This window comes from Onychostoma macrolepis, chromosome 13 (assembly GCF_012432095.1).
Source record: "Onychostoma macrolepis isolate SWU-2019 chromosome 13, ASM1243209v1, whole genome shotgun sequence".
Classification (NCBI taxonomy): Eukaryota; Metazoa; Chordata; class Actinopteri; order Cypriniformes; family Cyprinidae; genus Onychostoma; species Onychostoma macrolepis.
This window is the reverse complement of record NC_081167.1, coordinates 14670417-14683046: the sequence shown is the minus strand read 5'-3', so window position 1 is coordinate 14683046 and position 12630 is coordinate 14670417. Positions and strand designations below refer to the sequence as shown.

The 12630-nt window shown below is 36.9% G+C and overlaps 1 protein-coding gene across 39 annotated transcripts in view; it reads right to left on the bottom strand.

Annotated features, from left to right (window-relative positions):
* camk2g2 (calcium/calmodulin-dependent protein kinase (CaM kinase) II gamma 2) overlaps positions 1 to 11148 on the bottom strand; it is a 58565-nt gene extending 47417 nt beyond the window's left edge. For 10 of the 39 annotated variants that reach the window (XM_058796763.1, XM_058796765.1, XM_058796766.1 and 7 more), the window contains exons 1-2: positions 10884 to 11145; positions 6090 to 6184 (exon numbers count right to left, since the gene is read on the bottom strand). In XM_058796763.1, coding sequence (XP_058652746.1) covers positions 6090 to 6184; positions 10884 to 10948 — 160 coding nt within the window. In that variant the 5' untranslated portion in view covers positions 10949 to 11145. Of the gene's footprint in view, positions 1 to 6089; positions 6185 to 10883 lie in introns of all 39 variants that reach the window. The other 29 variants (XM_058796747.1, XM_058796748.1, XM_058796751.1 and 26 more) reach the window with 6 other exon arrangements.
* Between the last annotated feature and the right edge of the window lie 1482 nt (positions 11149 to 12630).

The window sequence follows — 12630 nt, the reverse complement described above, 5'->3', positions numbered from 1 at the left end:
GCAGGTAGGACAAATCCCTATGACCACTGCATGACAGTGGGAGAATAATGGATGGCCTTGATGTGAAAACACTTCCCTTTTCAATTCTGCCAGGGTCAAGTGTTTACTAATTGGTTCAATGTAGGCTTGCTGTAGCCCTTCAAATTTACATTTTATAATTTTTGGGTAACTATGGGTCTACAAGGTCAAAACTGGCCAAAATAGCAAATGATACAAATCACGTCATGTATAAAGAAATTCTACATAATTTATTTAGGGACATCGAAAATGTAAAGTTTGAGAACTTTCTATATTATTGCATCGTCAGCCATATGATACAAGTAGGCTACATCTTATTTTCTGATACAGACTGTCAAATCGATCTATCTATCTATCTATCTATCTATCCATCTATAATGGTGTGTATTATAGAATAACAGAATGCTGTCTATAAGTGGAAATTCTCTCATTCTCAGCTCAGTTAAGATTATCAGGTTAAAAGTTTTGAACTTCTGATAACTCATTCAGCACCGCCTCTACACAGCTTGGCGATGGCCTGAAATATGAATAAATTATTTAGGGCCTTGCAAACAATGAGTCAGCCACCTGAATAGTGGTGTTTATCTGTGTCAATGTTTATACAGTGTGCCACATGGTACAGTCATATGCATATCACAGAATGCATTATGTCCTTTCAAAACACAGAGCAACACTCATTTGAAATGAACAAAGCCTGCGGTGTAAATAGCATGACAGGCTTGTGTTCTAGTTATGGGAAAAAGGGAGCTGGGCTTTTGTGTTGATATTAATTGTGTTATACAAGTGTCTCACTACTCGTCGGTGGTAGATGTTAATCCATCATCTAAAAAATCCCTAATGCTGGAACTCAACCAATTAAATGAAAATCTATACAAACTACTGTAAGTTGGCACCAAAATTCCTCGAAACCTCATTTAAATCAGCAGGAGAGTCATCATAAAAGCATAAAAAGGTGCAAATATTCATAGAACCTATTAAACTAGAACTACAAACTTGAAAATGTTACATTTATAGACCTTTATAGACTTAACATTTTTATTGATTCCATAGTTTGGAGTATTTTTATCCCCAACTAATTAAATAGGAAATTCACTTTTAGAAGTGAAGTCTTTTGTTTTTGAGAAAGCATGCTCGGTTTTCTTTTGAGAAAGACATCAAACTTTAGGGTAGTGAAATGATGGCTTCCATATGCTCTCAGCTGCAAAGAAACATAAGAGTAACCACAAGAGTGTTATTGCAAGATGATTTTCCATGCTATACAATTAACGGTCATCCAAATGATCCAGTTCTACGTTTTCAAAATCGAACCAAACCAAACATTTCCTCAACCCTGCTGTTTTTTTTTTTTTTTTGAAGCTGGGAACCAGTTTCTTCAGTTGCTCCTCTATGATCTGAACATAACATCAAAATATTCCCAAAGAATGAACTGCACCTACCATTATATTTGTCTTGATGTCTGCCAAATTTATACTCTCATGTAATAAATTAACACAATGTTTGCCAAGATCTTACAATATCTTTTCAATGCTTTTCAGCGATACATGACAGTTCAAATAAATGTAATTTTTATAGCCCCCAAAAAAAATCTGTATTCAACTGTCCCAAACTAGATAATTGAAATGGCTACAGAATCTCTGATGCTATGCTATTATCACTAGAAAATAAAATTTCTCTCTAACTTTCAATTAAATAACGTAGAGCAACTGTTGTTCCCTCAGTATGTTATGTCATGAGCTAACTGAGCTAAGGCTGAATTTCAGACACAAATATGTCAACTCAGGACTGATTAATCTCCACAGATCCAAGAACATTCCTTATAATCCGTCTACATATGGTCAAGGTAAACAAACATTGTGACTATTTGAACACTGATGAACTCAACACTCGGGATCAGAAATGCTGTTTAATTAAGGCTGGAACAAGTGATACTGAGCAAATACTGAGAAACGTCACTACCCATCCTTAAATCAGCTTTCCTTTCAAATAAACTTTTTTGACCTTTCTGGTCAATTGTAATTAAATATTAGCTATGAGTTCATCTAAGGTTACAGGAAACATGGTGACACCATCAAAGTAGAACTCCAGGCATCTGAGAAGGGTGTGACAGGAGATTGGTGCATACACTGATTCACTGCTTTACTGTGTATAGAGGTAAATATAATGCCATGGTAATCAGGGACCATGTGCCACAGCAAGGACAGTATGAGGTGACACTGACTACGTAGATTCATTCTTCACCAAAGATCATTTAGAGCTTCTTCTCTCACACCTGTTACACACTATACAGTCCAAAATCTGAGACAAGTAACGAAAATTAGTGGCAACTAGTGAAACATTGACAGTATAATATTTATAATATTACAAAAGATTCATATTTTAAATACTGTTCTTTTGAACTTTCTATTCAAATCAATTCTATCCTGAAAAAAAAAAAAAAAACTATTTTGAACATCGATAATAGTAAGAAATGTGTCCTGAGTACCAAATCAGCATATTAGAATAATTCTGAACGATCATGTGACACTGAAGACTGGAGTAACAATGCTGAAAATTCAGCTTTGCCATCACAGGAATAAATTGCATTTTAAAATGTAAACTTCTGTAACATTTACTGTTTTTAGTCTATTTTTGTTTAAATGCAGCCTTGGCAAGCATACTGTAAGAGCCAGTTTTTTATAATACATACACTTACACACTGGCCAAGCGGACAAATTTATTTATGTGGACATGGTAACATCAGATGATAATATCAAGAAAGACGGCTAAATATTGGAAGATTAATCAGTCTATCATTAAATGCTTTCATTTTGTGAAATAATATTAATGTAATGCTTTCAAACTACATATCCATGTAACTAAAAAGTTATTAACTTCTTAGCATTTGGTTTGTCCTCCTTTTGCTTTAATTTAAAATCTGATGATGCCGTTATCCTTCATAATTTGAGAGTGATCCAAAGAGAATCTAAGGACATCATATACAAACCAAACACATGTATACACGCACGCACACACAAAAAAACCCAACAACTTACGAGTACACAACCATCTCTCTTTCCCTTTCACACCTCTGGCCCTCACTGGTACACAGAGATCATAAACATGTACACAATTGTTCCTTTCCTTTAAATGTGTCCCAATACACACTCAGCAATCACCCACTCTCTTCGCATTTATGTGCACACACACCATTTGGCTGGGGTTCATTAAAAATTCACAGTTTGTCCCATTAAAGATTCACCACAGCAGTGCTGTTACGTTTATCAGGCCTCTGCCAGTCGCCCTCCAGCGAGCAGCGAGGAATCATTCCAGGGCCCTGATAATACAGCAAGGCCGCGATGCTGCAGCTGATCTGAGGGAGGTCAGAGAGAGCGAGAGAGATGTGGAGAGGCAGAAAGTGGTGAAGGTCCTAGCCTCTCTTTCCATTTCGAGCTACGGCAGGCTGTGTGCCTCAATTATTCAGCAGTGTTTCACGCGCCTCCTGACATCACCACTGCATGCTCGCAATGCCTGCGTGTCAGCCACAGGCTCCACGCTGCCCTGGATCACAACTCCGACCACCATCACACACATGCTACAAGCAAGCACGCTATCATTAGTTCTGTATGTTCAGTCAAACCACACATGGCCACAGAACTGTGCCTCAAACATGTTGCCTCAAAGTGGGTACAAATTAATTTTTTTTCTGAAAAATAATGAAAATGTGTTAAAATACAACATTACATGTACATTAAATGTTTCATCATACCATATTCAAATTTATCATGTACAACTAAAATTAACATTATTTGAAATTTAAACAATGTAAATCATTATTACAATGCAATTATTATTGATGCAGAGGCACTGCAAATTATGTAATAAAGTATGTCAAGTTAATGTGACCCTATATGTACATTATTAAAGGTCAGTTTTAAAATACAGGGTCCTTAGTTTGAAAAAAAAAGTTGAAGTCTACTGTTTTAATAATAATAAAAAAATACAGTAACACTTGATATTAAGATTCAATTAAAGTCAGCATGAAAATTAAATTTACTGTCTATTTTCTAAATGTATTTTATTGATCTTCTAGTGAATGATTCATCCATGTACTTTAACTTTTTACAAATTGTTTGACCTTGTAATTTAGAATCAAAATACAGACTTCCGTCTAGTGACGTCTGCAGGACTTCTCCAATCATTTAGTCCACTTAAACCCGTCCCATTCTTATAATCGTCTGCAAACTTGCTTTCAGATCTGCCTCTATCCAATTAAAGTGCCTTAGATTTAATGTACTTTAATGCATTAGAGATCATGAACTAACATGGAGCATTTATCAATCTAAACTTACATTTAACTCATGATAATTTATACTTCAAATGTTACAAATCTATTAGTATGAATAGAAAATAACCTAGATTACTATAAACGTACTTCAACTGTTTCAAAGCAAAAGTAAAAGAAGATGGGGTGGTAAGAGGTAAGTTCGCATTGTTTATCTTCAGTGTTCTACATTTACATAATGTTTACCTTAATATTTCATTGGACTAATCTAAATGTTATGCAAAACAGGTACTAAAGAAATTGAAGCATCACATTCAAATAAATTCAAGATAATGTGAAACTGAAATTAAATCTTAAACTACACTTATGAGAACATACGAATAAGAATCTGATAAGCCACTCGGAGCACTACCATTAAACAACAACCATTAGACTGCACCACTCTCAACATACAAGAGTGTACTGCACTCTATATACTATAAGGTATAAACAATGTTTGACTGAGTAATTGCAGACTATCCTGGCCTTTGAAAGATGACTCACAGATGATAATAGCTTATGTGTCCGTTAACAGGTTGGCATGTCGAGAGATCTCTCTGGGCTTTGATTAAGGCCAAGGGAATGGGGAGATTTCGCAGGAGGGGACTTTGGCACTTGTGTGGGCCTCACTGGATGAATAGCACTGTTGCTTTTCAATGTAGTGCCAGCCAACATGATGAAGAGTTTGAAGAAAAACAGTTGCCAAGTTTCTTGAAAGGAAGCTTAAGAGAGTCGCCAAACTATGCTGATCTAATTACCTGATGTTTTTTGTCCAAGGATCTTTTAAATAAATCTGTTGTTTACTGGCCATCCATGGGGACCGTAGCATACACATACGCACACAATGAGAACAGGATCTGTTGTAATTCAGCTTGAAGGTCTACAGACAGTAGAATCATTTCTCCAGCTCTTGCGTCTGCTCATACATTCACACAGTCTCACCTAAAACACCAACAAAGGGTGAAGGGAACTGCTTTTACATTATAACACAACGTCTACCCAAAATGTCACCGCAAAATGAAACTCTATGTGCATATAGCTGTTAACGGGTTTCAGTCTGTGTGAAAAGTTCACACAAAGTTAATGCAATTAATGTGTTATCATGATCAATCTTCGCTGCCACCTCTGAGCAATCATGCCCATGTCTAGCTGACAATCCAAAAGAGTCATTTAATTAAAATCCATTTCATTTAATTCAACCCAAGACAGCCCAACTTGATACCGTAAGAGGACAGGTACACAAAGCGTCCGTTCCCCGAAATAGATCCAGTGCTTTTGTTTGCGTTGCAACAGAAACAATAACTGGGGCTCATATATCCTGACCATCTTCACCAACAGCATAATTACCACTGATGATACTGACAGTGATTAGTGACTCGACTGAGATAGAGAAATAATGAATGAACGAAGTAGCATCAACAGGTTCACTGCATTAGCTGTTACGCGTTTGAGATCAGAGCACAGAGAGACAAATGATCAATATTGTTGAGTCTGCATGATGCAGAATGGATGGACTAATACAATTATACCTCTGTGCTTCCTGTTAAGCATTTGTGGTAAGTTAAGATACTTTAAATTAGCATGTGCTCAATCAGAGCAGTGTCTGCCATTCAAAAAAATGGGAATTAGTCATATGTGACCAGGTCTGATACTATGCTATATCACAAATAATGCAGATCTGATCAGATCAAAGAGACCTTAGTTTATTGAGGATGAAGATTTGTGAACATACTAGGAAGACAATAGCCAGGCAGCAAAAGCAAAGTCTTACCTCGTGCTGACAGCTTTTTTGTGTTGATGATCTTAGCAGCATATTCCTGGCCGGTTGATTTCTTTACACATCGCCGAACAACAGAAAAGGCACCCCTGTTTGAAAGAAACAACAATGCATGTCAATAATAACACAATCAAGCAAGCCTGAAATTTGATTTAAGCCAAAAACATTACATAATCTTAATGTTACACATGAAGCTAAGAGCGTGCAACAGTGCCCATCCATATTTTAGCAGCATTGGTTCTGGACGTAAAGTTTTGACATTTCTCATAGGGATTTTCCAAAAGTCTTTGATTAGGGCTTGTAAGCTACGAACAAAACCAACCAGCTATGAGGTGAATCACACTGCAAATGGCATAATCGAATTAAAAATTAGATATATATAACTTTTGATTAAAAGGTGTTGATTATATACATATAGAAACAATACATTTCATGCATTATTAGACTAGTATTATTTGCTTAGATTCTCTGATTGGTGGAGATTTCTTGGCAAAATCCTGGGTAATGTAGTTTTTCATCAGAATGTCCATGGTTGAACATGGTTATTTAAAAAATAAGTTGAAACAATGTCAAGTCACCTTTATTTATATAGCGCTTTTAACAATACAGATTGTGTCAAAGCAGCTTTACAGTATTAAATAGGAAAACAGTGTCAATGTGGGCTCATGACTTCAAAGTATAAACCATTGATAAATAACCACGTAGCTCACAACAGGTGTGTCTTCAAAGGTTTATAAGATCGTTCAAAATCAACTACGCTACGGAGAAAATGATTTTTACTTCCAGAATCCCACTGTTGCACTCTATCGGACAGAAAATCAGGGAAAAGAATGCAACAACAACAATTCACTAGCACTAAAAATTCAGCATTAAATGTGCTACATAAAACAAGCTGTCATTGTTCTGCACTGCATTGTATTGTATTGTATTGCAAGAATCTTTAAAATAATTAGAGACTAATGACTGCTCAATAAGGACATGTGATGTGTATGTAAGATCATTAAAGCTGTTGCAAATGAGTTACGCACAAAACATACTTGCAAAAATGCCATCTCTGCTCATAGGCAACTATCGTGAGCTGTGACGTGGATTGCAGCAAACATGGAAAATAAATGTCCATTTCAGGCTTTTAAGAGCTCTCTGAAAATGATGCAGGCATTCCTAAAACATCTACTACACTATACTGAAATATTTACTATTTAAATGCTGGCTGAAAAAATGTACTCAGAGGAGCACACATCTACTTTTGAATGGACAACGATGCTTTTTGGCAGCAGAATGGTGCAGGTATGGTATCTAACAGCAGGGGCTAAATGAAACATGCTAACCAGTAAAACCCTTACCAATTATGGTGCGTTCACACTGACAGTGTTTAAATTGTGGGAAGCTGTGGAGTCGCTGTGCTGTTAGTTTTTAAGTAAGCTCTGTTCAGTGTAGTCACTTTGCTATCAGTTGCTGTCACTCAAGACAAAAATCGCTGTCAGTGTGAGCACCCCTTTAGTTCAGAAAAACAGGTTGCCCAGGCCCAAACTTACACCATTGACTAGCATGTACAGACATGTAAAAATGTGCTTTTCTGTTTACAGATACAAATGTGATTTCTCAGCACACCGATTACAGTGATATATGTCAGACATGGTATTCAAAAAAAAAAAAGCAGCAAAAAACAGTAGATTTATTAACAGTTATGTGCCACAACAAGTCAAATGCTAAATTGTATATTTCACAAACAAAACACAAAACATCAATAAAGGCATTTACTACATTACATTACTGCTTCATTTATTGTGTGTCAATGTTTTTGTCAGCTGTTCAACTACTGTCGAAAGATACCGACCAACTAATAAAAATTATCGACCAAAAATATCGGCACCCTTGGTAAATATGAACAAAGAAGGGTGTGAAAATTAATCTGCATTGTTAATCCTTTTGATCTTTTATTTTTAAAAAATTGACAAAAATCTAACCTTTCATTGGATAATAAGAATTTAAAATGGGGGGAAATATCATTATGAAATAAATGTTTTTCTGTAATACATATAATTGGCCACAATTAACGGCACCCTTTTATTCAATACTTTTTGAATCCTCCATTTGCCAGTTTAAGAGCTCTAAATTTTCTCCTATAATGCCTGATGAGGTTAGAGAACACCTGACAAGAGATCAGAGACCATTCCTTCATCCAGAATCACTCCAGACCCTTTAGATTCCCAGCTCCATGTTGGTGCTTCTTCTCTTCAGTTCACCACTCATTTTCTACAGGTATCAGGTCAGAGGACTGGAATGACCATAGCAGAAGCTTGGATTTGTGCTCAGTGACCCATTTTTGTGTTGTTTTTGAGGTTTGGGTTTGGATTATTGTACGGTTGGAAGATCCAAACATGGCCCATTATAAGATTTCTAACAGAGTTGGTATTTGATATTATCCATAATGCCATGTGTCTAAACAAGATGTCCAGGACCTCCAGCAGAAATATAAGCCCACAACATCAAAAATACAGCAGTATATTTTATTGTACACACGGGGAACTTTTTATCCCTGTGTTCACCAAACCCATCTTGAGTGTTTGCTGCTAAAAAGCTCATGTTTTAGTTTCATCTGACCATAGAAGCCAGTCCCATTTGAAGTTCCAGTCGTGTCTGATAACTGAATATGCTGGAGTTTGTTTTTGGATGAGCGAGGAGAATTTTTCTTGAAACCCTCCCAAATAGCATGTGGTCATGTAGGAGGTGTTTGACTTTTTTTTTCTTTTTCTTTATAAAAGGTTTTCTGACCCCGAGACTCAACTATTTTCTGCAATTCTCCAGCTGTGGTCCTTGGAGAGTCTTTAGCCGCTCAAACTCTCCTTCTCACCGTGCATTAGGACGATATAGACACACGTCCTCTTCCAGGCAGTTTCGTAACATTTTATGTTGATTGTAAATTCCCTGGAAATGGGAATTTTCACTGCTCTAGCTCTTTTCTTAAAGCCACTTCACTAATTTGTGAAGCTCAATTATCTTTTGCTGCACATCAGAAATATATTCTTTGTTTTTTGTCATTGTAATGGATGATTAAGGGAATTTGGGCTTTGTTTTCCCTCCTATTTATATTTCTGTGAAACAAGAAGCCATGGCTGGATAATTTTATGTTCATAATCACCTGGGAGTACTCAAAATTGTAAATATGAATGGGAATATACTTCAGAAATATTTTACTCATAAGAATTTCTAGGGGTGCCAATAATTGTGTCCAACATGAATTAGAGAAAAACATTTATTTCATAATGATATTTCCCCCATTTTAAATTCTTATTATCCAATGAAAGGTTAGATTTTTGTGAATTTTTTAAATAAAAGATCAAAAGGATTAACAATGCAGATTAATTTTCACAGCCTTTTTTGATCATATTTAAGGCCATGACTGTATATGACACTCAAAAATACTGATGGGAAATCTGAATCATTTCCACTGATCAGTTTTTTTTCTAAGTTTGTGTAGAAGAACAGGTTCAAAAAGCGATTCAGTGGGACGTGCACGCCAACATATCTGACATTTTTCAATATGAATTCAATACAATTCATGTACAAATCTTATGGGTCTTGTATACAGGTTTGTATAAATAGTTCATTAAAACAATACCTCTAAACGGAACAACTGATTGACAAATTGCACTTGCTAATTCACTTCTTTCACGTGTGTTGATTTTTTGTAGGCTAGTCAACAACTGATCATTTCAAGAGGTACAGTTAGGGGGGAAAAAACGCGATTCAGTAGATCTTTGTCACTGCGTGGTCCCCAGACGTGGCTTAGGCTATTAACGTTACATGTTAATGTTTCAATAATGTCATATGTAGGTACATTTTGCATTTTTTTTTTTAAACTAAAATTGTATTTATGGTGTTTATTTACTAAGGTACTAAGCTGCTATTTATCAAAGCCATTCCTTTGTCTTTAAACATATTTCCTGTGAATTTTTATTTGTAACATCTCTGCTATTCGGCTATTAAAGTAATTCGCACGAGTTGTTGACTCTAGAACCGCTTAAAAAGATTCAATTCGATTCACGAAGAATCATTCAACTAGTTCATCAAAACGATCCGACTCAACAGAACGATTCATCCATGAATAGGGCAACGCTAATTCACTTCCTTCATTTTCACGTTGATGTTTTTGGCGGCTGGACAACAACTGTCAACAAAAGTACCAGACCGCCCAATGACGGTGCGATATATGATGCCCAAAACAGCAGCATTTGCCCGTAACTATCGTTACACAAGTCTGCAGCAAACCGTACCATCAGCCTGCGCGCGGCGGCAGTCATCAGTGATATCTGATCGATGCTACCGAATGCTGTAAAAGTTTGGGTGTGCATTCAAAACGAGCAAGCAAATGACAAAGCCGAGCATCTCAGACCGAAGTATTTCCCTTTCTGACGAATGTCCGTCCGCATGTCGATAAAGTATCGATAAAGTACTGCATCTCGCATCACGACGACACGCAGGCTCCGAAAGCACCCTGTAGCGCGCGAGCACGATGTTAGGAAACGCGTCTAAAGATAAACAAAGAAACGAGCTTTGTGAACGCCGAGGCTCAATAATCACACCGAATTGCTCAAATCGACTCAATCGGGCTTTCTGTTAGCTGGCTGCGCTGGCGTTTGACATGCAAAACCGATACGCCTCTGTGTGTGAAGGCTGCTGTCAACACATTGAACTAGACACAGGCAACACGATGAGACACAATGCAGTGAGTGAAGAGAGAGTGAGTGTAACGCGCCACACAAATGCAGCGGTGCGGTCGCTTACTTTCCGAGCTCTTCGTACAGCTGATATTCGTCTGTAAACCTGGTGGAGGTTACAATTGTAGCCATGTTGCGCTTTACGAGGATATCGCCTCTCTGGTGTCTCCGGTAGCGCCTCGCTCAGGTTCGGGAAATCTCTCGCTCACTCAAAGGGTGAGAGAGAGAGAAAGGAGGAGGTGGGGGAGAAGGAAGAGAGGTGCTGGTAAGTGGCGCGTGTGTGTGTGTGTGTGTTGGTGGAGGTGGAGAGAGACAACGCTGCCAGCAACGCGAGATTTTCTCTGTCTACGTCGAGAACTGACATATACACAGTCCGAGCACGCGACGCGACGAAACGACATCGCGCTCGTGCTGAATGGACTGACTGCTGCGGTGATGCATGAACGTGAACGAATCGTTCTTTGGAGTCGGATCTTTTTTAATGAAATGGGTGAATTCGTTCGCCTAACCGGTTTGAACAATTGTTTCACGAATTGGAGTTAAATCTGATTCGAACATGTCAGAGTCGACTCTTAACGAGCCGAGAGCTGCCTGTTGGGGAAGCAATTAGCTAAGTAAAAACAAGCTTCACAGAAAATTTTACAGATACACCTTACTAAATATATCATGGAAATATAACAACGACTTGGTTGTGTAGCTACAAGGTTTGTTAAAACACATAAAAGTTGATTTTCATATTCACCTTTTTTTTCTTTTTTTTTGTAATGCGGGAATAAGCTATTTCCTGTGAATGTGCGAGACTTCGGATTCATTAACCGTTTATGTTTAATAGCTAGAATAAGGAAATGTAGCGAATATGAAACAATTTGCGCTACAAGCCAATGTGTTTATGATTACAATAATAAAATAATAATTTAACAAATACCAGTTTGCAACATAAGCAGCTTAACTTACTGTACAGCTACCGACACCAGAAGCTAGAAAATTAAAAACCAGAAGTTAAAAATGGCCACATCTGCTCTTTCATTAAAAAAACAAACAAGAAATGTAGGCCTAAAAATATTACTATTGTTTAATGTAAATGCATATGCCACTGGTCAGTTGTTGTTCTTTGACACATGTTTGAGAGAAAGCTGAATCATTAAAATGTTGAGTTTACAATCCCTCCTCCCTCATATTCATAAAATATTCAATATTTAGCTGGATAAAGGGCACTGGCAATGCGCATTCTAGTTTCACCCAGTTTCACTGTGCCTGTACATTGTTCTCGACAGGTAACATCACAATCTCAAATAGTAACGTTACTCTATAAACACATTGGAATCCATCCTTGGAAAACTATTAGTTCTACTTCCTGAAAGAAACTGAAAGCAAAATTCAGCTTTGAAAACTTTTGCTTCACTGTGGCTTATCAAAGGAAGCAGTCTCTGGATAATAAGGCCCGAAATATACTCTGTGCAAGTACATAAATGCTGACGCTTCCAGCTACACAAGCCCAATTTCAAGTGTGTAGTTGCATTCTAAAATACCCAAGCGGATGTTTTATTGCAGTTTTTATAGTTTTGATATATGTAGTTATGATGAACATAATCAGACATTGCCTTGGTTCATTTTTACACCAGCACACTATCATCTTGTCAATAGTCCCGTTAACAAATAAATACAAATGACAATTATTGGTAAAACAACAATCAATCATATATTTAAGTAATAAATCTAATTTCATTCTTATATTATTTGTAATCATTTTACCATCTTGAAAAAAAAAACAGCCATTTAAAACAACAGGTACAAAGACAGTCATTTATTATTTG